This window comes from Ambystoma mexicanum, chromosome 11 (assembly GCF_040938575.1).
Source record: "Ambystoma mexicanum isolate Mex_15411 chromosome 11, UKY_AmexF1_1, whole genome shotgun sequence".
NCBI classification, from domain to species: domain Eukaryota; kingdom Metazoa; phylum Chordata; class Amphibia; order Caudata; family Ambystomatidae; genus Ambystoma; species Ambystoma mexicanum.
The window spans coordinates 308,237,748-308,265,453 of record NC_090934.1 but is presented as its reverse complement, the minus strand read 5'-3'; the positions used below and the strand labels follow the sequence as shown (position 1 = coordinate 308,265,453).

The 27,706-nt window shown below is 47.7% G+C and overlaps 1 protein-coding gene across 1 annotated transcript in view; it reads left to right on the top strand.

The window, feature by feature from the left end:
• NKAIN1 (sodium/potassium transporting ATPase interacting 1) overlaps positions 1-27,706 on the top strand; it is a 536,625-nt gene that overhangs the window by 431,559 nt on the left and 77,360 nt on the right. The window contains exon 4 of the mRNA XM_069623039.1: positions 23,546-23,743. Coding sequence (XP_069479140.1) covers positions 23,546-23,743 — 198 coding nt within the window. The remainder of the gene's footprint in view (positions 1-23,545; positions 23,744-27,706) is intronic.

Below are 27,706 nucleotides of genomic sequence, written 5' to 3'. Positions count from 1 at the left end.
GAGGGAAAAGCTAATCGGCAGCTGCGTTTCCAAACGTTTGGCGCGCACGTGTGGTTGCAGGGCTGGATTAGACTTCCAGGGGGACTGCTGGGCAATCAGTCTGGGAGCCCACGTGATTGAGAGCATAGCACATGCATTAGCTAGCTGAGCTTTCTTGCTAGGATTGAAAGCTGTGATATGCAAATTTCACACCGGTCTCTGCTGTAGGCACTTTAACACGCTGAGCTATGTTACTGAGCTTGGAATCTGTAGTTGCTGAGCTATCTCACCAGCTTACCCTTGGTAGACAGTGCTACATGTTTTGTTAAGGCATGAGGGCTACTTTCTACTGGAATTGTATGCATCGATTTATAGAGGCACTGGGTAGTCAGAATTAGTAGAATTTGCGAATTACATTTGAACTGGTCTCGCGTGAGCCTGTTGCTAACAGGTGCACTAGCCTGTATAATCGCACTTATTTTACCACCCGGTAACATCTTGCAATTGTGATACCAAAACAGTTGGAGAGAAGTGGTGCATCTGGTGTTACAGCTGGCAGGTGACTTTCGAGTCCGCCTTTGCAGCACTCCTGTGATGGCAATGCATTCTATCTCCTCCAGTGCCGCCTCTGTGGAACTCACTCCCACTCAGTAGCCCAGGCTGCATGAGGCACACGCCCGCTAACGCATTACCATGAGCACTGCCGGCGATAGCAACTCTTCATGTGGGAGCCTGGCCACGCCGCAGCGTTAAGGAAGCGCTGCAAAAACCCAGCAAGCGGTTTCAGAATCTAATAATCTCACAAGAAAGCGTTGTTGCTTGTATCCGACAACTACTCATAAATAAAGTCAGATTGAACAACCGTGCCTGTACAGTTGGTTAGTGTGTGTTCATAGCTGCCTGCCTCTGTGCACGCTCGCAGGGTCCTTTCTTGGGGTGGAACAAGAGGGGGGCTAAAGCTGCTGGTTCAGGTAAAATTCAGAGACCAATTGACAAGCACTGTTCCTGTTTGTCGGGTTTATTTGTGCTTCGCATTTCAAGTCCAAAGGAAAAAAATGAATGTCTCGTAGTCTCTCAATAATGCTTCAAAGAGGTCTCTGTTGTCAGCAGAGCATTTAAAATAGGTAGCAGTTATGAGGACTCCGGACACAGCTGTGAGAGGGAAATTGGAAGTCGCTATTGTTAGTGCGATGTCCCTTAAGAAGTAAAAATATTGTTTGAAATGGGCGATGTGCATAAAACGCTACATGCTGTCTAAACCAATGACTACAGGTTGGTGAGCTTTATATGCAATTTTCTTTTACTTGTGGCTTTTAGTCTCTATAGTTTAGCTGTGAGATCCTGAGAAGGTTTGTTTAGGCTCCCTTTAACATATATGCATACCAGCTAGAGCTGGGAAGATATGTGGTCTAGTGCCTAAATTGCAAACTGGGCTCAAATCCTAGCTTCACCACTTAAACTGTTTGATCCTGGGCCCATCATTTGGTCTCACTGTGCCCTAGCTAGCCAAATTGGTAGGCCCTAGCAGTGATTCCGTTCATAGTGTGTGCTATTCAAAAAAGCCTCGTCCTGGTTTACTAGACTATAGTTATTGGCAAAGCCAACAATTATGGGATGTAGGTAGTGAATATGCCTTCACTATTGCATCGTCTTCATCTTGCAAAGATACAGTTGTTGCTTGCATATGTCTGGGTTACCCTGAGAATCTCGGTTAGAGGCGCTGTTGCTGATTGTTGAGGTGTTTCAGTAAAGTAAATCTGATGAAAACATATGTATGACCTTTAATGGCTAAAGGGGAGCTATTGGCTCTAGTTATACATTCAATTGAGAGCAAAATCATTGCAAAAATAGATTGAGCAACAGCAATAAACACCCTTTTAACTCTGGCAATGTAATAAGTTGTTTACAACTGTATGCACTTAAAACATTTTTTTAAACATTTACAAAATAAGCACTAGAAGCTTGTGCTTCAGATAATGAGTGTCCATGTGATAATGAAAGTTAGTTCTTGTTGCAATATTGCTGCCTTCTTTGCTGTGCCTACTTATGCTTTCCCTGTGGGACCCCACATGTTAAATTTGTGTACGATTCAAGTTGCCCTATGGTCACACAGCCACCTAGAAGAGGCATAACCTAGCCCCAGGTACAGGCATCTGATAGAGGAGACGGGGATGATTGCTAGAGCTTTGATTACCATGGATTACAGTGAGTGGGTCGGAAGAAAAAGTGCAGTTGAATACGATGAAGAGGATGATAGGGCCAAGATAGGGATTTTAGGATAATACAGGAAGTCTTGAATCTGTTCTTTTTTTTAAAAAAAATTGCAACAAATGCCTTATTTCCTTTCGCTGGAATTCTCTTCCTCCTGGTTCACGTATGGTTTCTGACTATCTAAACGTTAGGAAAGCTTTGAAGGCTTGGCTATGGAATGCTGCTTTTTAGTCATATTTTATTTCCGACGTTTTATTCTTTAATAATTCACCCTTGCATTGGTTTGTATATTTTACTGGGCACTGTGTATGTTTACTGTACAGCGCTCTGATGCATTTGTACCTGGTTTTGTGTAACCAACAGATATAATCAATAAACCTGAAAGGTCGAACACTGATACTCCTTCTGATCTTCTCTCGCAAGGGAGCCATCTGTTGCATTTTGAACACTTACGTGGGATTGGGTGGTAATGAGATGATTGGAGATACCCAAGTACCGTCTGATCTGGTGATCCAATCTGGGATACAAAAACAGCTGTCACTGATTTAACTCTATCTTATTGGGGGAAAAACAATGTGAGGAAAATCTGTCATAAGACTGTGTTGACTGTGTTGAGCAAACCTCCACCAGACACAAAGTAAACTCATGAAATGTGGTCCTGGTTGTGCACACCAAGAAGCCAGGTTCACCCACCAAAACTACACATCAGGGAATGAACAAACCAAAAAGGTTGAGAGACCGCCATCCAGTGAGGCGGCTGGTTGCCATAGAGGACTACCCCATTCTTGGCTGACATCAGTTTCAAGCAGCAGCTGCTCATCTAACAGCTTTAATATGTATTGATGTGATTGGGCAATTGGAGTCATGTGATCATGCAGCAAACCCGTTCACTTATTTCTCCCACCATGAGGTTGTACCAGATGGCAAGGGAGTTAGATTGCACTACTAGGGGGAAAGTGGCTTTGATTCCATACGGAATAAAATTTAGGGAGGGAAGTGTGGCTAATGACATACCGTGTGGGGTGCATTCAAAGGCCCCAAACTGAAGTCCCTTTCACATGAAATGTAGGTTTCTTCCTTACAGACACAAAAACAGCTTTGCTTGTGGCTGCAAGTGAAAATTGAAAGCCCCTTTCACATGAAAATCAGGATTTTTCAACACTGACACAAAAACCGCTTTGCAGTTTAAATGTGAAAATGTACCACGGCTAACAGAAAAATGTCAGGGAAAAGACATGATGCGTGTTGACAAAAAGTAATGTATATTATGTTTTGCATACACAATACCAGTGACATTTTAAGAGCCACTTCGTGTTCATGAAAAGGTGTCTCTCAGCCGAAGCAAACCATTTTCTGGCTGTGGGACACTTCACAAATAAGTCCCTCACTACCAGTCTGCATTTTACATCCCCGAGGTAATTACAAACTGCAATAAAGTGTCCTACTTAAGAGTGGAAAACCCAGTGTTCCCCAGACTTGCTGGCTCTGAAGACAGTTATTGTAGGACAAGTTCCTCTTGGCTGGAGCCTGACTAAAATGTGTGAAGATTGGGGGATACAACTTCAAATGGGCAACCAACTTCAAAGAGTAAGCTGCAAATAAAAGGAGATTAATAAAAACTCTGGTTACAGGCAGACACAGTGAGACCATATGGCCTGAAGGTAGGAGGATTGCTATTTGTCCCACATGAAGATAAACTATTAATGTGAAAGGACTATTAACATTTTGGCCTTTTTCACAGCAACCATAAGGCAGATTTTCTTCATTTATGTACCATTGTTTAGGTAATTTCCAGGCGATTTTGGAGATATAAAATTCATGCACATACGAGGTAGGAAACTGTAATGACCAGTTAAACTAGCTTTATAGCTGATCTGAAAATGTTCCAAATGGGAGAAATGATGAACAGGTGGAGGATACAATTAGTAGTGTGGGTAATAAATTACATATTCATAACTGTTATGCTTTTTACAGAAATGGCAAAATGGTGCATACCTGCCAGTCATTTCATTAATTCCCGATGATTAGCTGAATCAGAAAATAAGTATATTATGGCAGTTATTAGCAAAATTATAAAATTGGGACATTTTGCCACATAACTAGTGTAAAGACCGGTAGGGGGTGTCTGTACTTCTGCTCTCTATATGGTAGAGGAGAGGCACAGAAGACCCCAGCCAAGATTCTCTATTACGGTAGCAATGGACGAGCTATCAAGGCCTAGCTTCTCAGGAGGTGATGCAGGCTGGTTCTTAAGTACAGTGTAGTCCCCGAACCCCCACAAAGGAATGTCCACACACTGTATTACTGAAAACACAGTCTTTATATAATTAATATTCAAGTGTATGTACACGATCACAATAACGTACTTTGTACTCGGAAGTCAATAATGATAAATATATACAATTCTAAAGTGGTACCACTAATGCTATCAAATCTCATTAAAGTGCATCAACTGTATGGTTAAAATGTCACACAGATTAATAACGAGGAAACCAGCAATAGAGATAGGCAGGAACGTAAGATGGTTTAAACAATAGGCAGAATACTGACCCCTACCACTAGGCACAGTTCTGTGTGGAGATCCCCCCACCTGAGCAACCTGTAAATAAAGATACATAGCACAAGCACAGTCCATATAATGTTCGATAGTCTTACTTCTTCCTATTAAGGTGTTACCCCCACAATGTACCTGGCGGAGTAGGGTTCTCCGACGATGCGCCGACCGATCCTTCTTGAGTGCCTCCCTTTCAGGCGGGAGCCACGGATCGTCAAGAGGTGTCGAGGAACTTGGCGTTCGGTGTCGGGGAATCGACAGCCCTTCTTGAGTGCCCTCCCTTTAAGGCGGGAGTCACAGGTCGTCTAACGTCTGACGGTGAACAGGGTGAACTACGGCAGGGAAGTGACAGCTTCGCTCCTAACGGTGCTCGTCGATGACAGAGCGTTGGTGTCCTGCAAGGAGGAGGCGTGTGGGGCACCTCAGTGACGATAGTTCTGGACCGCAAAGAGATGATGAAGAACTGTGGCCCAGCAAGGGCGTCGAGTCGTCGGCGTCTGGTGGCGGGAAACCCAACGGTGGATGCTCCTTGGCGCATCGACGGTCAGGCCTTCTCCAGCGAGAGACAAGCGGGTGACGATGCAGACGAGAGCGTCCGATGATCAATGGAAGTTCTTAGGCAAACGGGAGCACGGCGGCTCCGGTCGGCGACGGCGGTCATCGACAGTGGCGGACAACAGTTCGAGGGCTTCTCCTTGGAGTTCCGCTGCAGTGCCCGTATCGGGTCGGCAGCCTGTCGAAGGTCTGTCTACCAGGGAACGTTGGCAAAGATCAGCTGTGCACGATGGTCCCTCGTAGCTCAGGAAGAGGTTGCCTTACCAGGTCCTCTCTGGGTCAGTCCTTGGAGGCACAGCAGCTATCAGATTGTGAAGAAGAGCAACAGCAATTCTTCTCGTCCAGCAGGGCTTCAAGGTCAAGCGTCAGTTACTCCAGTTACCCGTCGTAGTGGACTTCAGCTTCTGAACACGATTCCTAGCAGTGAGAGGTCCCCAGATATACTGTTGATCTCCCATTCATTCCGCTGAGTCACACTCAAGCATCCAATCACGACTACGGGCATTCATGCAGGCAGGCAGCCAATAAGGCACACAAGGTATTCAGGCTATTCACTTCTCTCCAGACACTCACAACAAGTTATGTGTATTGGGACAAGTACCGAGCCATTCAACACTCCAAGCTGCATTCATACCGGTTTCGGGCAGGGTTGTCTCAGTCATTGTGTCAACCACCAGATACTAGACACCCACAACACAGAATGTATATTCGTCACACACTCTATTCACCCAGGTCCCACCCACAGGAGGTACCCACAAAATACATCACCGGGAAGGCTCCAGCTAGTCTGGCCGGGTCTTCACAACAACATCCATATATGGCATTCCCACCCAACAGCCAGTCAGGGGGAGGGACAGAGTCAGGGCTTCCCAGGACTTTGGGAAAACAAGGTAATGGGTAATAGAAAGCAAGAGGCCACAGGGGCCATCTTGTTTCCCATCAGGAATCGACTGATCCCAATGGCAAGGCCGGGGTATCCCAAAATCGAGGATACTCTGCGCATCTGTCAAGTTCAGCATGGAGCTGCCACCAGCCCATACCCTGCTCTGCGGGCCACCCACAGGTGCCCAAAAACATACACTAGGGGCACAGGGTTGTACCCCCACCCATGGGTGCCATAAGGGTATCCCATGGGTCCGTTCACCAAACCAAAAAGAGAGAGCTGCACCGCCAGGAGTCCCATCTGAACTCCTGTGCGGAAAACATGACAGAACACATGATAAAAAGAGGTAAAGGACAAGGTTACGGAGGCCCTGTCCCTCCGATGCATTTCCAGCATCACAACTAGTTTTTGCCAAAACCTTGACATGAGAACAAATGGGGCTTGTAAATTAAACTGCCATATATCTGCTCTAGACTCTTAAACAAATCTTTAGCAAGGGGCTGGAGTGGGCAGGGGAGAGAAGGGTAACTGTCCAATCCTATTTGCATGATCTCTTGCAGGGTACTCCCCTAAGATTGTAAAATTGGAGGTATCATTGCTGCTATATAAGGGGGACTGTACTAGGAGGAAGGGACAAAGCTGCTGAAAATGACCATCGAAGAGAGCTGATGAAACATAACATCTGACATTTGCAAGGAAACACCAGAGGAGATTGCTTAGAGCTCATCTGAGTGGAGCTGCCTATTTCTTGGAAAGCCTAAGAGCTGACTGGGTCACATGGTGAAAAGCAGGAGGCCATTCATGAGAATGGAGTTACCAGACCCATGCCCTATCTTTCCAGAGGGTCCTGGCATGCAGCTGGCTGTCCTGAAATTCAAACAGAGGCCTTCTTTGTAGGTAGGATTGAGTCCTGGGAAACCAAATGGTGGGGAGTCTGCTTGCCTTAAATCCTTTTCCCTTTATAGTGGGTGGGGGCAAAATGTAGCAGATTCTTAGCCTACTTAAATAAAAAGATGAATTTAATTAATTCCCCATTTGGTGGCATACGACGAAGGGATTTTGAAATCCTAAATTCTCAAATCATCCCAATTTTTACCATCCAGCTTCACCAACACAGGCATTTCAGTGGAGGGAGGTCTGAAATCCCAAATTCCCCAATTTCATTCCCGTTTTTCTGTTTGAATTCCCTGAAACAGACCAGTGGGGTCTGAAATTCCAAATTCCCCAAAACATTCCAGTTTTTCTGTCTGACTTCCCCGAAACAGACAAACTGATAAATCACCTGGTGTTTATTTTAAACCAAAAATGTGGGTGAAATCCTAATTGCCATATGTATTTGTACCATTCTTGAAAACATACTGCTAGCCTTTTAAGCCCGCAGGAAAATCAAAGAGCACTATATTTATAAGTGTTTTGGTTATTGATCAGTTTAATTATTTCTTGAAGTGAAATTTGTAGAAAGTAAAGAATTGTGAATTGTGTTTTTTTAACTAATTTGTGCAATTGATTTGAATAACAAGAAGTTAATGGTGAGCCACAAAGAAGGTGGCGTGTGTAGTTCAGTGTTATTTCTATTCCTTTTCATTTAAATAAATGCAAATATATTTCCTGTACACCGGCCTGGTTCTTGGCTCATTGGTAGCTCAGGAGGATGGATCCAAGGGGCATGGTATGCGTCTAAAGTAGAGCTAAAGAAAAGAATCTGTTAAACAGTTTGTTTTGCGTAACACCTTGAGTGGGCCGGGAAGGAACTCCCTGTGTTGAGGGTGGCTTCTCAATAAACCGTTACAAATGGGCATTGACATGAGATGCCATCTCCCTCCTAATAGCATGATAGAAATCAGAGCCTACCCTCTGCACAATTATGATTCCCTTTCTGGAATTAGGCTCTCTGGTGGCAATGCAGTCCCACTGGTGAAAAGGACATTGGTCAACCCACCTGGCCCAACCATTTACCAAGGATGCATGATGTTGCAACTAGGGTTCGTCCCTAGAATAGGTTTGAGTGTGTTGGTCTGGGTAGATCATGGTAAGCAGTAAATACCGTGCAATTCCAGTTAGTACTAAACAAAAGATCTGCTCATCTATGTACAGTCCACAAACCTATACCTTGTGCCTCACTTGAAGAGACCTTAATTGGAAATTGGTCCTGGTGGATAATAGATGGGTCCCAGGGCAACAGGAATTGGACTAACAGGCATGTGTTGGAATGTAAATCTACTTGTCTAATTGTTGTTCTGTTTGTGTCGTGATGTACTTTTATGGCCCTAGGCTGAAATAAAGTTATTGATGATGATGATAGGGAGCTTGCTGTAGACGCACCTTATACCCCTCTCCCTTTTCCCTCGCACTTCTCTTTCTCGCACTTACACGATCTGAATGACACAAAGCCTAGTAAGATCGTATGTGTTGTCCTCCCTCTGTCTTCCCTCACTTGTCTTGAGCTTGTGTACAGGCGGGTTATAAATGACTTATCATAGCATATCACAGAGTGTAGTTTGAGAAGCTGAACACTGTGCTGAAATACTTATATAAGCTTTAGAAATTACATAAACAATACAGTGTAATTATTCAGGTCATACATCGAAACTGTATTATTAATGTTTAAGCAAGAGTAGCCATCACAAGAATATTCGTTTAAATATGGTCTCATGAGGTTGAACGTTCGCAACCAGGATGTCACGTATTGTGTCATCCTTGGAAATGCACAGAAAGAACTTTAAATTCAACTCACAGCAGCTGCACCCTGAGCCAAGTTCACCCCAGCATTCGTATCAGGAAGTTGGGTACAGAATGAGCACTTGATAGGCAGAGATGGTCTGACCCACAGGGAAAAAAGGCAAATTACCAAATATGTTAGTGCCTCTGGAAGGCCTTTAGGACATGCCATTCACATATCAAGCACAGCACAGATTATGGGCGACTCAGAAGCAGTGCATGCTGGACTGTGTCCACCATGATCCCGAGTAGCCCATCCCAGATCAGGGTCAATGAGTTCTCAGCTCCATATGCTTAGTGGGAACCAAAGTGGAGACTGCTCCGGAACTGTGACGTGTGGATATTGACACATAACCCGATGAACTTGGAGAATAAGGGCATGTTTGAGGGGAGCGTCTAGTTCAAAAGAAGTTGGGTCTTGGGTGGAGTTATTCAGGTTATGGGATGTCCCTCCTCTATGAGGCAGTAACCAAGGTGATGTTTAATATGGTGAGTGTATCCGTATTCTTCCTCAGCTATTGGGGAAATTAGTTTCAAGAGTACTCTGATTCCTCTGAACTAGATCCTCCAAAAGATGACCAGCTGACCAGAGGGAATCAGGGAGGATTGAGGCTCTGAGGGCAGAGTGGGGGTGTACATGGTGCAATGGAAGCCCGGCAATCATGTGATGTCTCAGCTGCATCCCTGCAAAGGGGAGGCTGATCACTTGCAGAAGGATTGTGAGGCAGGACCCCACCGTACAACAGTTTCAAACATTCTGGGATTATGAGTCTGGGCCCCTCAATAGAGCTGTCCAACCATTTTGCTATTATGAGGCTGTACGCTTCAGTGGAGCTTTGCAAACACTGGGATTGTAAGACAACTCCTGAATGGAGATCTCCAAACCAAAACCACTGGGATTGTGAGGCTGTTCCCTGCAGTGGTTCTGTTTCAAGCACTCTAGGTTTGTGGCTAAGTATCCTGCAGTGGAGCTGTTCAAACACTGGAATAGTGAGGCTGAGCTTCAGAATGGAGCTGCCCAAACACTCTCGAAGTGTGAGACTGCACCCTGTAGTGGAGCTTTCTAGAGTCTGTGGGATCTTGGAGTCTGGACCATGAAGTGGGGCTGTTCAAACACTGGTATTATGAGCCTGTGACCTGCAGGTGAGCTTTTCCAAAGACATTTGGACTGTGGGTCTGAACCGTGGAGTAGAGCTGTTCAAACCCTGTTTTTGTGAGACTGAAATCCCGAATGAAGCTGTCCAAACACTCTGGGATTGTCAGGCTGTACTGTAGTCTAGCTGTCCTAAGACTGTCGCGGTGGCTCTGGAACATGCACTGGATCTGTTTAAACACTATGAGTGTGAGGCTGGACAGAATGCAGCTGTTGAAACACTCCAGGAGTGACAGCCTGTATCTTGTAGTGGGGCAGACCAAAGATCCTGGGATTATGGGTCTGGGCCAAGCAATGGAGCTGTTTCAACCAACCATACATTGTGAGTCTGTACCCAGCAGTGGAGCAGTCCAAATACTCTAGGGCTGTATGTCTGATTGTGCAGTGGAGCTATCCAAACACTGGCATTATGAGGCTGTATCCTGCATATGGGAATGCATGGAAAGAACTTTTAATTCAACTCACAACAGCTGCTTCCTGAACCAAGTTCACCCCAGCATTCGTCTCAGGAAGTGGAGTGGAGCTGTAAAAAGACTCTAGCAATTTGTGCCTGGGCCATGCAGTAGAGCTGTTTAGACACATTTATTGTGAGGCTACACCCGGCAATGCAGCTGTCCAAAGACTGTGTGTCTGGACCATACAGTTGAGCTGTTCAAATAATAGGATTATTTGTCTGAGCCGTGCAGTGAAACTGTTGAAGCCAACTATGGATTGTGAGGGCGTACCCAGCAGTGGAGCTGTCCAAAGACTCAGGAGTGTGTGTCTGGACCATGCAGTGGAGATTTTCAAACACCTGGATTGTGAGGCTGGATCATGGAGTGGAGTTGTGACTCTTGCATTGTGAGACAGGACTATGCGGTGGAGCTGTCCGCACAATCTGGCAATGCGAGGCAGGCCTCTGGAGTGGAGCTGTTTGAACACTCTAGCATTGGGAGGCTAGGCTCTGGTTTGCAGCTGTGCATATAATCTGGGATTGTGAGGCTGGAATCTGAAGTGGAACTGCACCGACACTCGGTTTGCGAGGCTGGAGCCAGCAGTGGAACTATTTCAAACACTGTGGGATGGTGAGGCTGGAATCTGGAGTGGAACTCTGAAAACACTCTGGGGTTGTGAGTCTGAGCCCTGCAGTGTAGCTGTTTGAAGAATGCAGGAATGGGAGGCTGGACACTGGGGTGGAACTGGGTTACACTCTGGGATTACAAGGCTGATCCATGGAGTATGGCTGTTCAAACAATCTGGGAATGTGATGCTGGTCTCCAGTATGGAGCTGTGCAAACACTATGGGACTGTGTGAGTCGAATCTGGAGTGGAGCTGTCCAAACACCTCGGGGTTATGTGGATGGACTCTGCAATAGAGCTGCATAAGCACTCTGATGGAATGAGACTGAACGTTGGAGTGGAGCGGTGGAAACCTTTGGTGGTTATGAGGCTGACCCCTATACTGTATCTGTGGAAACACTATGGGGTTATGAGGCAGAACCCTGGAGTGGAATTATCCAAACACATTGGGGTTCAGGCTAAACCCTGGAGTGGAGCTGTGAAAACACACTGGGTCTATGAGGCTATAGCCTGCAATGGGCTGTGGAAACACTCTGTGGTTATGAGGCTGAACCCTGGGCTGTAGCTGTGGAAACACTCTGAGGTTATAAGGCTGCACCCTGGACTGTAGCCGTGGAAACACTTTGTGGTTATGAGGCTGAACCCTGGAATGTAGCTGTGGAAACACCATGGGGTTATGAGGCTGAGACCTGGTGTGGAATTATCCAAACACATTGGGGTTGAGACTGAACCCTGGAGTGGAGCTGTGAAAACACACTGGGTCTATGAGGCTGTAGCCTGGAATGGGCTGTGGAAACACTCTGTGGTTATGAGGCTGAACCCTGGACTGCAGCTGTGGAAACACTCTGTGGTTATGAGGCTGAACCCTGGACTGCAGCTGTGGAAACACTCTGGGATAACGAGGCTGAACACTGGACTGTAGATGTGGAAACACTCTGTGGTTATGAGGCTGAACCCTTGACTGTAGCTGTGGAAATACTCTGGGGTTATGAGGCTGAACCCTGGACTGCAGCTGTGGAAACACTCTGGGACAACGAGGCTGAACACTGGACTGTAGATGTGAAAACACTCTGTGGTTATGAGGCTGAACCCTTGACTGTAGCTGTGGAAATACTCTGGGGTTATGAGGCTGAGCCCTTGTGTGGAATTATACCAAAACATTGGGGTTGAAGCTGAACCATGGAGTGGAGCTGTGAAAACACACTGGGTCTATGAGGCTGTAGTCTGGAGTGGGCCTTGGGAACACTCTGGGGTGCGAGGTTGAGCCCTTCAGTGGGGCTATTGAACACTATGGGTTATGAGGCTGAACTTTGCAGGGGAGCTGTGCAAACACTTTGGGGTTATGGGACTGAACCCTGGATGGTAGTTGTGTAAACACTCTGAGTTTATGAGGACGTACCCTGGAGTGGAGCTGTGGAAACACTCTGGGGGGATGAGGGTGAACCCTGGAGTGTAGCTGTGGAAACACTCAGGGGTTATGAGGCAGAACTCTGGAGTGGAGCTTTGGAAACAGTCTGGGGTTATGAGGCAGAACCCTGGAGTGGAGCTATGCAAACGCTTTGGGATGGAGGCTCTACCTTCAGCGGCTTTGTTTGAACACTCGGGGGCTAGAAACCTGGACTCTGGAGTGTAGCTGTGTAAACACTCGGGGTTATGAGGCTGAACCCTGGAGAGGAGCAGTGGAAACACTCTGGGGTTATGAGGCTGAACCCTGGAGTGTAGCTGTGTAAACACTCTGGGGTTATGAGACTGAATCCTGGAGTGGAGCTATGCACACACCTTGGGATTTGAGGCTCTCCCTTCAGTGGCGCCTTTTGAAGGATCGGGACTTAGCAGGCTGAACCCTGGAGTGGAGCTGTAGAAACACTCTGGGGTTATGAGACTGAACCCTAGAGTGTAGCTGTGGAAACACTCAGGTGTTAGGAGCATGAACCCTGGATTTTGAGGCTTAACTCTGGAGTGGAGTTGCTCAGACAATCGAGGGTCCTGAGGCTGAGCTCTGATAAACGCTCTCTGGTTATGAGCCTGGGTTCTGGAGCAGACTAATTGAAACATTGTGAACAAAGAGACCTTTAACCAATCTGAATGTCTCTGCAAATTTGCATTTGGACAAACAGCCCTCTGTGAATGCAAAGAAAATGATGTAAGCTGCTAGAATCTAGTTCCCGGCAGAAGAAAATACACTTTTATGCAGTACAGAAAACCATTAAACTTTTATGACATTCATTATTAAACTAGAAAAGATTGCATAAGAGGCACAGTCACCACTGTGCATCATCCATACTGAATAATACAGGGAACTGGCGTTCCACAGGCTCCTCAGGGAGTCCACTGAAGCAGGCCTGGGTTATGATATATTTGGTAACACCAGAAGAAGCCCCAGTTCATATTTCTGCATGCACCCACAAGGTATCCCCCCCCCCGCACGTGAGAATGCGTCCTGAATGTAAATAATAAGATTGAAAAAAATAATAAACATGTTTTCCATTTTCCTAATAAACCAGCTTTAATCCAGAGGTCATAGGCTTTCAAACCCTGGGTAGGAATGAACAGAACACTCATATAAGAAAGAGCAGCTTCCCGCGTTTAACCTCCAGCGTTTCAGGGTTGGTCCAGGTACCCAGCGGCCATCTTGGATCGGTTTCCTCACATGAGAAGTCATTTGTATCTTCACGGATTTTGTTTTACAGACAACATCATTCTTCTCTCCCATTGTGACCCTAAATCACCAAGGAATGATACTTTCTCAATGTCACCTTTACTATTCTGTTTCAGTCGCTTTTTACTAACCATGCACACACCCAATTTAATCAAGGATTCATATAGCAGATACCCCTTCAACCTGCAGTTGGTACCCTAAATGCAATCATATCATGCACTTTTAATTGTGAGACGTTAATCTGAATCTCGGATCCGCCTGCTGTGCCATCCAGAATGGAATGTTGGTAATGCGCATTCCTTTAATGTTGCATTCTTCTTGACAGACTGGACTGGTATTGCAGGTTTCAGCCAATCTGATTGGCCAACACTGTCTGTGTTTTGGCTTATATCATTGGCCGAAACCCATTGACCAATCTAATTGGCCACAAAACGTAGGTCAATCTGACTGCTTGAAACATTGATTTTTTTCGGGCAACCCTATTGCCAGAATGCTAAACCAATCACAGTATGGAATATTCAGTCATTGGTGGTTGTGTTGCGTGCATTTCCTCCACATGGAAGAGGGCGAAGTCGGAACGTATGCCCATTGCTTTGAAACCTGGCCCTACATGGTGCTGCCTCTTCCCCAGCCCTGATGGCATTCCAGGGGAAGCAGAATATTGGAAAATGTCTTGACTTCCCCACTACAAACCCTTTCATGAAAGAAAAGCCACCTTAATGTAATGCATTTTTTGTGCCACTTGTCGGTTCCCCAGTCTTCAACAAGCTCAAAAATAAAAAGCAGTGTGATGAGCTGTCATTTACTGTTTCGTGCATAATTCAACCTGTTGTTTCCTAGTTTCTGTTTCTGTCCTAGTTGTTACAGATTGCTGGTGTGCCCCTCTGGCCCTTTGAGCCCCCCACCAGATAGAGCACACGGGACACAATGCTTTCTGTCCGGGCTCCATGGTCACACTGGCGATCCGTGGCACGCCCCGTTTATTATTTGCACACGCAGTGGAGTTTCATCACTCTGCCGCGTGTGTGCCCTTAAAAGGGCAGGCACCACTCTCCTTCTTTTTCATAACAAACACAACAAAAGAAGGCACATATAGACACTTTAAACCATTTCACTGCACACAGAATAACCATAGCTCTCAACTCACACGCTTTTGGCGGGTGTCACCAACCTTGTAAAGGGCTGTATCACCCGCCAAGCCTCCTGCACGCCCATTCATTCCAATGGGCGTCTCACCCGCCAAAAACAAAATCGGGTGATTTCACCCGCCTTTGCAGCACAAATGGTTGAGAGCTATGGAATAACACCCATTTATTTGCTTCCCACCAAGTCCCACAAGTCTTCGCTAAACCCGTGGGCTGGGCCCACCAGTTCAGGTGTCCAACACATAGTCACTGTGATGGGCAGGTTTCCCCCTCCTTACCCACTGGGGATACCTCCTCACCTAGGGGACTCAGTGGATGGGCGAGGCCAATGCCCTCATCCGGTACCTCGACACAGTCTCTTCTGAGGATCGCCTCCGGCCTGGTCTCACCCACCTTCTTCAAAACATGGGCTTTTCGGGTAACAGTGGCAGTCCCGTCGGAAGCAGTCACCACCGAGCCGCGCACCACCATCAAGTCCGTGGGAACAGGCTCATAAGTTAGTGAGAGCTTGCCTTGTGGATGCCGGTTCTTCACTAGCGCTTCATCACTGGGAGTCACCTGCTGGGACCGGAGCCCTCTCCTGACGTTCTCTCCCTCTGTCCTGAGTCTCCTTTCAAGCTCCACCGGAACATCATCAGTCACGGCCGGTTCTCGCTCCCTCACTTCAGGGATTAAAACCCTCGGACACCACTGAAACATTGCTTCCGCTGATGCCACTCCAGTTGACGCAGGAGGGGCAGCTCTATACTCCCTCAGGAACTGGTACAGTTCCCATTGCAGGCAGTGGCCCTGGCCATGAGCAACGTGGAACTCCTTGTTCAGAGTCCTCATGAACCTCTCAGCTTCGTCATTGTTATGGGGCAAGACTGGTGTAATTTTCCAGTGTTGAATGCCGTACTCTCCCATCAACTGGGCGAAACTGTCCCCTTGGAATGGCGGCCCATTGTCAGAGCACAGCGTCTGAGTCAGCCCGTGAGTGGCAAAGATCTTTTTTAGGGCAACGGCCAACTTGTCAAATGACACAGATTCGATGAATTCGACCTCTGGGTATCGTGACCACTCGTCCACCATCACCAAGAAGTGAGTGTCCCGGCTCGTGGACCCAAAGTCAGCATGCACGTTCTCCCAGGGCCTTGTTCACCGGGGCATCATCTCAATGAGGGGCTCTTTCTGTGCTGGGGCAGCCAGCTGGCACCACACACAGGCTGACACAAACTCTTCCACCCGTCTCTCGAGGTGAGGGAACCATACTTTCTTGCATAACCTTGCTTTCATCTTGGCAATTCATTGATGGCCAGCTCAATGACTTGGGGGATTTGGGGGATTTTGCACATCGGTATCACTATGTGTTCTCCCCTGAGCAATAGCCCTGACTCAACAAATGGCAGCTCTTCCATTGCTCTCCACAGCTGTTGCAGCGCCAACTGTGCCTTTTAGGTCTTTTGCACCACTGTGTCCACCAGCGAATTCCACGACCCTTGCTGAAGGGCCGCCTTCAGTATTAGGAAGCACTCATCCTCGGCCGCCGCCCTTTCGAGCTCTTGGAGAGGCACTGAGTTTGGGGTTGCCGACTCGACAATTAACTGCACATGCTTGTCAGCCTCCTCACCACTGATGTCTTAACGTCCTTCCGCCCGCCTCTGAGATGCCTAGACAGATAGTCGGCTGCGTTGTTGCTGCATTGTTACTGCCTGGCTGATACACCAACAAGACCCCATATTCCAGGAGCGCCGGCATCCACCTTTCAATCCGGGCTGGAGGTTTGGATGACGAGCCATCCCTGATCGGCAGCAGGGGCTTGTGGTCATTCACCATTGTCACCGGCCATCCCAGCATGTATAGACGAAAATGCTGACACCCCCACAAGACTGCCAAGGCCTCCCTCTCAATCTGTGAGTAGCGCTGCTCTGTTTCTAACAGGGCCTTGTTCGCAAAAGCGATCGGTCTGACCTCCCCATGTGCGTCCGTTTGAGTGAGGACCGCACCCAGACCAAACGGGTTGGCGTCCACCACGATCTCTGATGTTGAGGATGGATCGAAAAATGACCTGGTGTCTTCTGCCATCAGAGCTCCCTTCACATCTTCGAACGCGGCCTGTTCCAGCGGACCCCACTGCCACGTTGCATCTTTCTTGGTGAAACTTCTCAGGGGCTCAGACCTGGAGGCTAGGTTCCAGATGAATCGGCCACAGTAGATGACTGTCCCCAGGAAACGTCGGACTTCAGATACGTTCTCGGGGACCTTGCCTCCACAATGTCCTTGACCTTTCGAGGGTCGAGTGACACGCCTCCCTCCTTGAGTACAAACCCAAAAATTCAATGTTTCTTCAAATTTTTCCATGTGCAAGGTCAGCACCAATGCCTACAACCGTTCCAGAGTCCTCACCAGCCGTTCCATGTGTTCCACCTCCGTCTTTGCAAACACCAGGATGTCATCGCTGATGTTGAGGACACCCTCTAGATCCACCAGTGCCCTATGGATGATGTTTTGGAACACCTGCGCTGCTGATAACACCCCAAAGCTCAGGCGCTTGTATCTGTTCAGGCCTCGTTCCATGGTAAAGGTGGTAATGTATCTTGAGTCCGGGTGCAACACCACCTGATTATCGCCCGCCTGCAGGTCAAGCTTCGAAAAGAAATGCGCCCCTTGCAGTTCAGAAATGATGTCGTTGATCGTGGGCATGAGGTGCCTTTCCCACTTGATGGCCTTATTCGGGAGCCTCATGTCCACACAGATCCTCACCGAATCTGGTTGCTTTGGCTTCCATGCAATGACTATTGGCGACACCCACAGGGTAGGTCCATCCACCTTCTCGATGATGTTCAGCCACACCAAATTGTCCAGTTCTTTGCCTACCAGGTCCCGCAGATGGAATGGGACTCTGCGGTGCTTGAGCGCAATGGCTGTATGGACTCATCAATAGGCAACCTCACAGGTTCGCCGGCCATGCGGCCTATTCCTTCAAAGAGCTGGATGTACTTTGCGAGAAGTCCTTGTACATCCTTGTACATCTTCAAGATACACTGCTTAGGCGAAGCTCGCGATGCCCAATGCTTCTGCTGCCTCACAGCTCAGGAGAGTGTTGCTGCTTACGCTTGTCACATAGAATAGAATCGAGCTTTGATGGACCACCCTCTATGTTCAACCTTTGCCACAAACGCTCCGTCCAATGGAATGGGCTGCTCGCCACCAAAAGTGAATATCCACGCCCTGGGCTTCTGCAATGTGGGCTGTGCCACCATGGCATCATAGTGCACCCTGGCCATTATGTTGACGTCCGCCCCTGTGTCCACCAGCACGGGTACCGTCGACTCATTGACCTTCACGAGGCCCCATGGCTGCAATCTGGTGGTTGCACGTAGCGCACTGACGCTGGATATGAAGAAGATGTTCTCCTCCTCATCCTCCTCTTCCTTTTTGTGAGTCATACCATCTTCCCCTTGATCTACTTGGGAGACATTGGGTGGGCGCAGTGGCCTAAAGAAGCCTACCCTTACCAGCACCCTCTGCACCACAACCGTCAATGGTGTCCTGCACATACGGGCATAATGGTTGAGTGCCCCACAGCATCCACAGGCCTTCCCCTGCGCAGGGTATTCTGCGGGGTGCGGAAGATCATACCCACACTTGATGCAGGACTCAAGGGGTATGGCTCCTCTGTCACTCTGGCCACCACTTGGATGTTGGGCCCCTCTTCCTCCTTGACCTCGACCCATGGTACACACTTCCTCTATTTTCCCCGGCCAAATTGATGCATCAAGTTTTGACGCCCGCATCTCAGACACTTCTTGGAACCGGCCTAGCTCTAATATGCGGGGCAGCGTGAGTCCCGGTTCCTGCAGCACCTACCTCCTCAGTTTTCCAGATGAACAGCCCTGTATGAGCTGGTTCCTGACCATGGTCTGTGGGTTTTCTCAGGCACACGACAGTGACATCCGGTGCAAATGTCCATAGAACGTGTCCAGAGACTCGTCGTCTTTTTGCCTGGCATTACACATGAGGAAGCGTTCATAGTCCGCATTGGCCAAGGGCATGAAATGCTCAAGCAGCGCATTCTTGGCCGCCATGTACGATGCATCCACTGGTTGCAGGGAATGAGAAACTTTGTGCACTGCTGGTCCTGCCAAGTATAGAAGTGTTGCCACTTTGCTATCCTCATCTGCCTCACCCGTAGCCCGGAAGTACATGTCCAGCCAATCTATCCAGAGCCTCCACCTTGGTCCAAGTCTTGATGGGGTCCGAGAACTATCAAACTCAGGCATTGGTGTGAGCGTCCCTTGCTGTCTCGGTGCACGTGCACCCACTGGTCCAGCTGTTCCTGCCTGCGCCACCGGGGCTCCTGCACTGTCTTCCTGGTCACCCATGGTGGTGAACGCACAAGCACCCCACATGAGCACTGGGGCCGCAACTCACAATGGCCCTCCTGCGGGTAGAATGCACTAAAATATTGAGCTTGCCGATGAAAGCCAACACTCCCTCCCCCCCCCCCCCTCGGGCTAGTTATGGTGATTGCCCCTCCACCAATGTCCAAACAGCCAGAAATAAGGAGTAGCCTCCATAGCCCATAGGCCAGAAGTTCCAAAAATTGAGTGGGGTGGGACACAGGGAAAGAAGAAAAGAAAAAAACATTCTAGGCCTCCCCTTCTCCTCACCTCACATTCAATGATTCGAAAATGTCCAAAACACTCCCAAACGATTTTCCAGCAACACAATGCTACCCACTGCGTGAGGGGGTTCCAAAAATACATGTGAGAGGCGCACAAGCACTCCTGATAGGAGCTGCAAACCTCTCCACCACGTAGAAAAAATGGGGGCCGACTGCATCAACCTCGCCAACTCCACGGCATGAAAATTCAGAGAAAAATGCCCCCAATATCTCACTGCCTTAGCCCTGCGCGTCCACGTCGGAACGACCACATGACCTCATTGCCACTGTTACAGGTTGCCGGTGTGCCCCTCCAGCCCTGTGAACCCCCCCCAGCATACAGAGCACACGGGACACAAGGCTTTCTGTCCGGGCTCCACGGTCGCACTGGTGATCCGTGGCACGCCCCGTTTATTACGTGCACACGTGGCAGAGTTGCATCACTGCACCTCGTGTGTGCTCTTAAAGGTGCAAGCACCACACTAGTCCACCTCTCCCCCACTAACACGCTCTCCTCTTTTCTAACATTCTCTCCGACCACACCCACTGAACTGGCACCCATTGTCTCGTTGTCAACCCCTTCCTGTTCACCCCCCTGACCTTTTGCCACCAATCACCAGGAAGGAACTGTAACCACTTGCCTACTTTCAAATGTAACCAGATAAAAAAGCCATAGACATAGAAGTACAGTAAACACAAACAGGAGTCTGATAAAACTATAGTGCTACGTCTATGTCTCTGGCCTGTTGCAGGGGTGTGCTTACAAAGAATTCACGCCCCCATTCACACGCAGGAAGAGTCGTGCCAGGCCCGATTTGGGGATTTTGGAATCGCTTTCTGGCTAAAACCAGGACCGTAGACTTGCACCCATCCAATCCCGGGATGGGGTTTATAAAATAAACAACTCATGGGACCCCGGGACGTAGGGCGATTTCCCAGGACTGTACAGGGAAAACTGTGATGTCTGGTCACCCTACTACTTTCCTCAATGCTTGTAGTTGTAAATTGGAGGTGGACATTAACCATCTTGACCATGCCTGCCGTAGAGGGAGGAGACAATTCACATCCCACAATCTTCCTGCGCAGAGCCATCCAATGAATGTGCACTCCATGGTGATGGTGTTTTTTAAGTGCATGAGGCAGCAGGTTGCACTGACAGAAGCTGCCAAGCTGTTGTGGCCAGCTCATGGGTAGATGTAAGCATGCGCTGTGTGCTACATAATGTGAGCCTCATTTATGTTCTCTCATTTTTCAGAAGGCAATCTCCATCTGGATCCTTTCGAGGGACAAAATGGGAGCAAGAATGTGATCGTCTGTGGTGTCTGTCAGTGATGCCGACGGGTGTCCCTTTGACCTGTAGTCTCATTGTGCACTATTGATAGGATATGGCATTTATAACGCACCTATACACAAGTGTTTCAAGGAAAGGACAGATGTAGCTTAAAGTCTCTGGCGAGCAGAGCCACCCGCTGGTCATGGGAACTAGACAAGAGGCTCTTCTCACCACCTACCACCTTCAGCCTTCCAGGTGTGTCCCGGGGACATCAGCGTGAGGGGAGATTGAGCATGGCACACCACCCTTCCCCGCACCTCACCGAGCTATATGTCCTGCCCAGTCTGCTAACCCCTGACCTTGGGCATTGAGACTGCAGGTCTGAAGGTAGTTGAGTGGCTTAGATCTTTTTCTTGATGTTCCTGGGTGTGTTCTCCTTTAAGGGATATTTATGCAAACTGAGCCAGGATATTTACTGCAAACTCTTGTATTTGTGCTTCTCGTCTCTGTGTCCCATGTCTAATCTTGGCTCAGCTCTCAGATCTGGGCTCACAAAGCCTGGCTCCTCGCCTACGGCCTTGCTCCTGGCTGTCAGCGGTCGCAGGGATAAAGACGCGGGCCTAATCCGGCACCCCGTGCCTGCAGCAGCCTGATAGCGGGCTGGAGAGATGCTAAGCTTCTGTTCAATAGCTGCGGGATGGCCGCAAGCCGCTGGCCAGACTGTGCCAGGCCCAGAATCGACAAAGTGACTTTGTCATGTTCGGAGGTGAGAATTAAGCCGGGCATTGAGGCACTGCTTTAGCATGTCTGAACCTGGAGTGTGATGTCATTGACGAGCCGGAAACTTGATGTGTTGTTAAGTTCAGTTACATTATTTATTACTGGTTAAACATACAACATCCACCCAAAAGTATCATGAGGCCATCGAGGAACAGATCTGTTGATCAGATATTAGTCAATTTGGTCACAAACTGATAAAAAAGGGGGAAGAAATAGTTGGTGAAAAGGTGTCAAGAACAATAGGTGGCACTAAGTTACGCATCCCCCTGCTGTAGCTGTAGAATGCAGTAGAATGTTCCCAAGCTATCAGTGGCCGAGCAGTGCATAAGGGTTCTCGGCCGGACATCGTGTCCTTTGCCCCGGGTGCTGTGCCTGTCCTGCATGCATGAAGGATGCATGCACTGCTGCGGCCAATGCTGTCCCTTCTTCTCATTACATGGAAATGCTTGAGCTTCTGCTGCCAATGGTGCACCTGTTCTCTATGGGGGAGGAAGATGGCGCTTCCTTTGAGGCAACTGGGCTAGGAGTAGTGTGTGTGTAGCACTAACCTGCTGCTGCCCATGTTGGAGAGGTTCTTTGTGTGTGGGTGGAAGTTGGGGGTTGGAGGTTAGGGGGCAGGAGGTGCATGCATTTGTGGTCTACACCACTCCCTCGGAAGATTTGGAATGGGCGATGGTGCATTTTGCCTGCCAATTGAGGCAGCACGTGGCGGGAGACCAGTCTCCAGCCTGCCGACTCAGCAGTCTCATGGACGCAGAAGGATCTCCACTACTGCCATCGTCATCATATACTATGCCCAGAAAATGGACCAAAGAAGAAAAAGTGAGTGAGTAGTCTGGATGCGGGAAACGTCCGAATAACAGTGTGAGTAGGAGGTCTGGGCTTGAGCAGAGAAAACGTGAACACCAAGCAGAAGAACCTCTGGTGCCATGCACCAAGAACATGGCGTCTGGTAGGGTATGTAGTGATTATAGCGAATTGAAAATAACGAATTTAATTTTTAACGAACCGAAAACATCTATTAAAAAAATGACAAATTTGTTAAAACTATGTAGCTGGGAATGGGAATAGTAGTTTTGGGGGTTGGGGAAAGTATGAATAAAAAAACGGGGTTTGGGGGAACCCCCCCAAAAACAAAGAAACAATATCAGTAAATTATTTTTAGCGGGTTTTGGTTCGTTTCAAATTCATTCGTTGTTTTGTGATTCGTTAAAATCACGTGTAACCGTCGGGTAGGACAATGGAAGTAAACCCGGGGGAAGGTCCAAGCAAAAAGAAGGGAGGCAGCATTAGCAACAATCCTGCCACACATAAGAGACTGGGCTTGGAATGGCCTATATCACAGTCTATGGGATCCACAAAGGGCTTGAGACTCAATGAGAGTTAAGCAAAATATTTTTGCTTAGTCCACAACACTAGGTAAGTGGGTGGATAAGGGTAACTAAATTCAGATAATGCTCTTTCAAAGAGGGTTAGGGTTCACGATAAACGAAAGCAGGTGTGAGGAATGTTCACATGGTACAGTGTGAAGCTTCTGATAGGACCATAGTCCAAAGTCCAACATGCCTTGAACTATCTCAGGTCATGGCCAGAGTAACCCTCTGTAAGGGGTGTTATATGAACTGTTGGGTTCCACAATGTTGTGAACTTGTATACAAACTCCGGGCAACTCTGAATCTCTGCACCTACCTATTACTGTACCTATGTACAGAACAGTTGTAAATATGTTACTAAATACCAAGAGGCGTTGAAAAAACAGTGAGGTTTTCTCATTACTTCCCAAGGCTGTCAATTATACCTGCACTGCACCGCTTGGCTTTCTATGAGTCACACACCTAAGTTACCCGTGAGCATTCTATGTATCCATGCTGTGGGTTGGGTCATCTGGCGCTCTTCTCACCACAACTCTTGGTTTAATTTCCTGGCTACAGGATCGAGACTTCATCATGACCTTCAACACTTCACTGCACCGCTCGTGGTGGATGGAGAACGGACCCGGCTGCCTGGTAACCCCAGTGGTGAACTCTGACCTAGCCCCCGAGGACCACCATGTCATTACAGTGACCGGCTGCTTGCTGGACTACCAGTACATTGAGGTGGTCAGCAGCGCCCTACAGATCTTCCTCGCTGTAAGTTGAGCAGCGCACCTGGAGTGGGGAGGGGGATCTTTTGTTTGTTTTTTACATTCTCTTTCATTATTTTAAATATCATTTTGTGCTAGGACACTGTTTTTGGATTGAGTGATCATACAGAACAACGCTCCTGGGACTAGAGTCCTCAGAAAGAGTGCTCAGAGAAACAAAGAGTGTTAAGAGTGCCAGTGGTCTTAATAAAGAGTGTTCCTAGAAATAGACTTTCTACTAAAGATTGCTTATTAGAAGGGGAGGGACAAATAAAGAGCGGTCCTAGAAATAGGCATCTGATAAAAGAAAGGTATTCCTTAGAAGGAGGGGTGCTAATTAGGAGATTAAAATATGGCTGTAGCAACGAGTATTACTCAGAAGGGGAGCCCTAATAAAGAGTGCTCTTTGACATAGGCTAATTGAGAGCGTTCCTTAGAGCGCTGAGTCCAAGTAACGAGGGTTCCTAGAAATAGGGTCGAAGTAATGATTATTTCTTAGTAGTGGCCAATAAATAGCGCGCCTTGAAACCGACACCTTAATAGCAAGAGCTCCTAATAAAGAGCGTTCCTAAACATATGAATGTACCTATTAGTTATAGGGTGCCCACAGGTAACATAATCACTTTGTGGCACCAGAACTAGACAAAGGGAGGAAGTAACATTGTGGTGAGGTAAGTGCCAGCAGGAAGGGGAGGAGTAAAGTGCAGGAGGGTACCAAAGGTACCCATTAAGCGACATATCGAAGCTGATGCCAAAGACAATGGCAGAACCTAAGTCAGTGCATAGAAAGGGCACTCAGACACAGCATGTTATCAGAGTAAAAGGTCCTAAAGACAAGAGCAAGGCACGTATCCCCAATGTACCAGGTTACCCCAGAAAACAGTCCATCATGGCTGGGGTCCAATGACTGCAATGGGCTAAGCAGCTCTTTGCACTAGGGCATAGGACTGGGCATCATTAAGAGCGAAGCCCATAACACCAGGCGGTGAAGAGACAAGGTTACCATAAGAGGCAGGGTAACAAAGGCCCAGATCCCCATAATCCCCCAACAGGGCAGTCTTGAGGTCTTTCCTGAACTGAAAGTGGCTTATTTCTTCCCGAGGTGAGAAGGGTGGGAGTTCCATAAACCAATCACAGCGATGAATTCAGGGCAGGGGTGATGTGGTCTCTGAGGCGAAGGCCCAGAATGAGCCTGGCTGTCTTATTATCTATCCCCTGCAGATGGAGCAGTGTAGACTTGGGGAGGCCCAGGCAGAGGCTATTACAAGAGCCCACCCTCAAAGGCACATGAGACCAGAGCAAATAAAAGATGGTTCCTTAGAAGGAAGGGCCCTAATAAAGAGAGCTCATTAAAATGTACATTCTAATAAAGAGAGTTTCTTAGAACTATAGTGCCTAATAAAAAGTGTTTCTAGAAATAGGGCATCCTAATGATTATTTCTCAGAATGAGGGGGTCCAATAAAGAGTGCTCCATGAAATAGGGCTGTAATATAGAGTGTTCCTTAGAACGAGGGGTATTAATAAAGCAGTGGTCTGCAACGTTTGGCTCACCAGATGCTTTGGACTACAACTACCATTAGCACTAGCAAGGTTAGTCGATGGTGAGGGATCATGGGAGTCATAGTCCAAAGCATCTGGATAACCGCAAGTTTCAGATCCCTGTAATAAACAGTGCTCTTTGAGGTAGACATTCTAATAGAGTGTCTCTAAGGTCTTTTATTAGAACTGGATTCTAATTAAGATGGCTTCTTTGAACTAGATTATATGAAATTGTGGGAGCCCTTCTATTGAGAACCAACACTGTTAAAATAACCTGTTCTGTGGGAGATTTCCCACACAGGAAGGTCAACAGCCACGTTTTAGCTGACTGCACCTTTCACAGAGGAGAAATATAAATGTCCATACAAGCCTGGTCCCTCCCACCAGGGCAGTCCAGCACTGAAACGAAAGGCAATTCGCCTCTGAACAAGAGTACTATCAGCAAACTCAGACATGTGTTTCAGCCTAGTCGGGCCTCATCAGTGAGGTGAAGCTGTGCCTCTCTAAGCACAGTGAGCAAGGGGTCCACGTCTGGATTACCCTGGGTAATGTAGGGTTAAACCCCATGCATTACAAAATTATATTAAAAATGGTGGCGGCCCCTCTACTGAGAAAGAAGGCGGTTAAAATACCCTGTTCAATGGGAGGTTTCCCACTTGGGAAAGGCCTACAACCACATTTTAGCTCACTGTACCTTTGAACTAGAGGTTGGTATCCTGATGAAACATGCTGTTAGAACTAGGGGTCCTACTGAAGGTTCTCATAACGTGCTCATTGGAATACAGGTCCTAATGACATGCCTCTTGAACTAGAGCTCTGATTGAAGTGCTCCGTAAACTGTGGGTTTAAAGGAAGTGCATGTAGAACTAGGATTTCTACTGAGGTTCCTATTCACATAGATGTTCTGCTTCCAAATTAAGTGTGTTCCTAGAGCTAGAGGCCTTAAAGAGGTATGCCCCCTTAGCATGGAATTATAAAGTGTGCTTCTAGAACTGGGTGTAATTACAAATAGTGCAACTTAGAACAAGGTGTGCTTCTGGAAGTAGGGGCCAGCTGATCAGTGCTCCTGTTGCTGGAGTTGCTATTGAAGTGCTTCTAGCTGCCATAGATGTGGCAAAGAGTGTTTCTACAGCTGAAGCTGCCATAGAAGTGGTTCTAGAACTAGACATGCAGGCAAAGAGTGTTCTTGCAGCTGGAGCTGCCATAGACGTGCCTCTAGAACTAGAGGTGCGGGCAAACCGTGTTACTGCAGCTGGAGCTGCCATAGAAGGGCTTCTAGAACCTAGAGGTTCAGGCAAAGAGTGTTCCTACAGCACGAGATGCCATAGAAGTGTTTCTAGAACTAGAGATGCAGGGAAAGAGTGTTCCTGCAGCTGTGGCTGCCATAAAAGCGCCTCTAGTACTAGAGGTGCAGGCAAAGAGTGTTCCTACAGCACGAGATGCCATAGAAGTGTTTCTAGAACTAGAGATGCAGGGAAAGAGTGTTCCTACAGCTGGGGCTGCCATAGAAGTGCCTCTAGAACTAGAGGTGCAGGCAAAGAGTGTTCCTACAGCTGGAGCTGCCATATACGTGCCTCTAGAACTAGAAGTGCAGGCAAAGAGTGTTACTACAGCTGAAGCTGCAATAAAAGGGCTTCTAGAACTAGAGGTGCAGGCAAAGAGTGTTACTGCAGCTGGAGCTGCCATAGAAGGGCTTCTAGGACCTAGAGGTGCAGGCAAAGAGTGTTCCTACAGCTCGAGCTTCCATAGAAGTGTTTCTAGAACTAGAGTTGCAGGGAAAGAGTGTTCCTACAGCTAGAGCTGCCATAGAAGTGTTTATAAAACTAGAGATGCAGGGAAAGAGTGTTCCTACAGCTCGAGCTGCCATAGAAGTGTTTCTAGAACTAGAGATGCAGGGAAAGAGTGTTCCTACAGCACGAGATGCCATAGAAGTGCCCCTAGAACTAGAGGTGCAGGCAAAGAATGTTCCTACAGCTGGAGCTGCCATAGAAGTGTTTCTAGAACTAGAGGTGCAGGGAAAGAGTGTCCCTACAGCTGGGGCTGCCATAGAAGTGCCCCTAGAACCAGAGGTGCAGGCAAAGAGTGTTCCTACAGCGGAAGCTGCCATACAAGTGCTTCTAGAATGGAACTAGGAGTCACATAGAGAGTGCTTCCGAAGCTGGACCTGCTACAGAAGTGCTTCTTGAACTAGGGTCCAAGTAAATAACGCTCCTAGAGCAATGGTTTCCATAAACGTGCCTCTAGAACTCAGCTTCCTTGTTAAGAGTGAGTTGTACTACAGAATTCTCCTAACATAAACGTGTGATGCAAAGCGTATAATGTACATAACTCAGTAGAGTTGGAAAAGTGTGTGGAGAGTGGAAGATAGCTGCAAGATTGTGTGCAGGCATTTGGATAATCCATCATTGGAAATAGTTTATCATGGACACC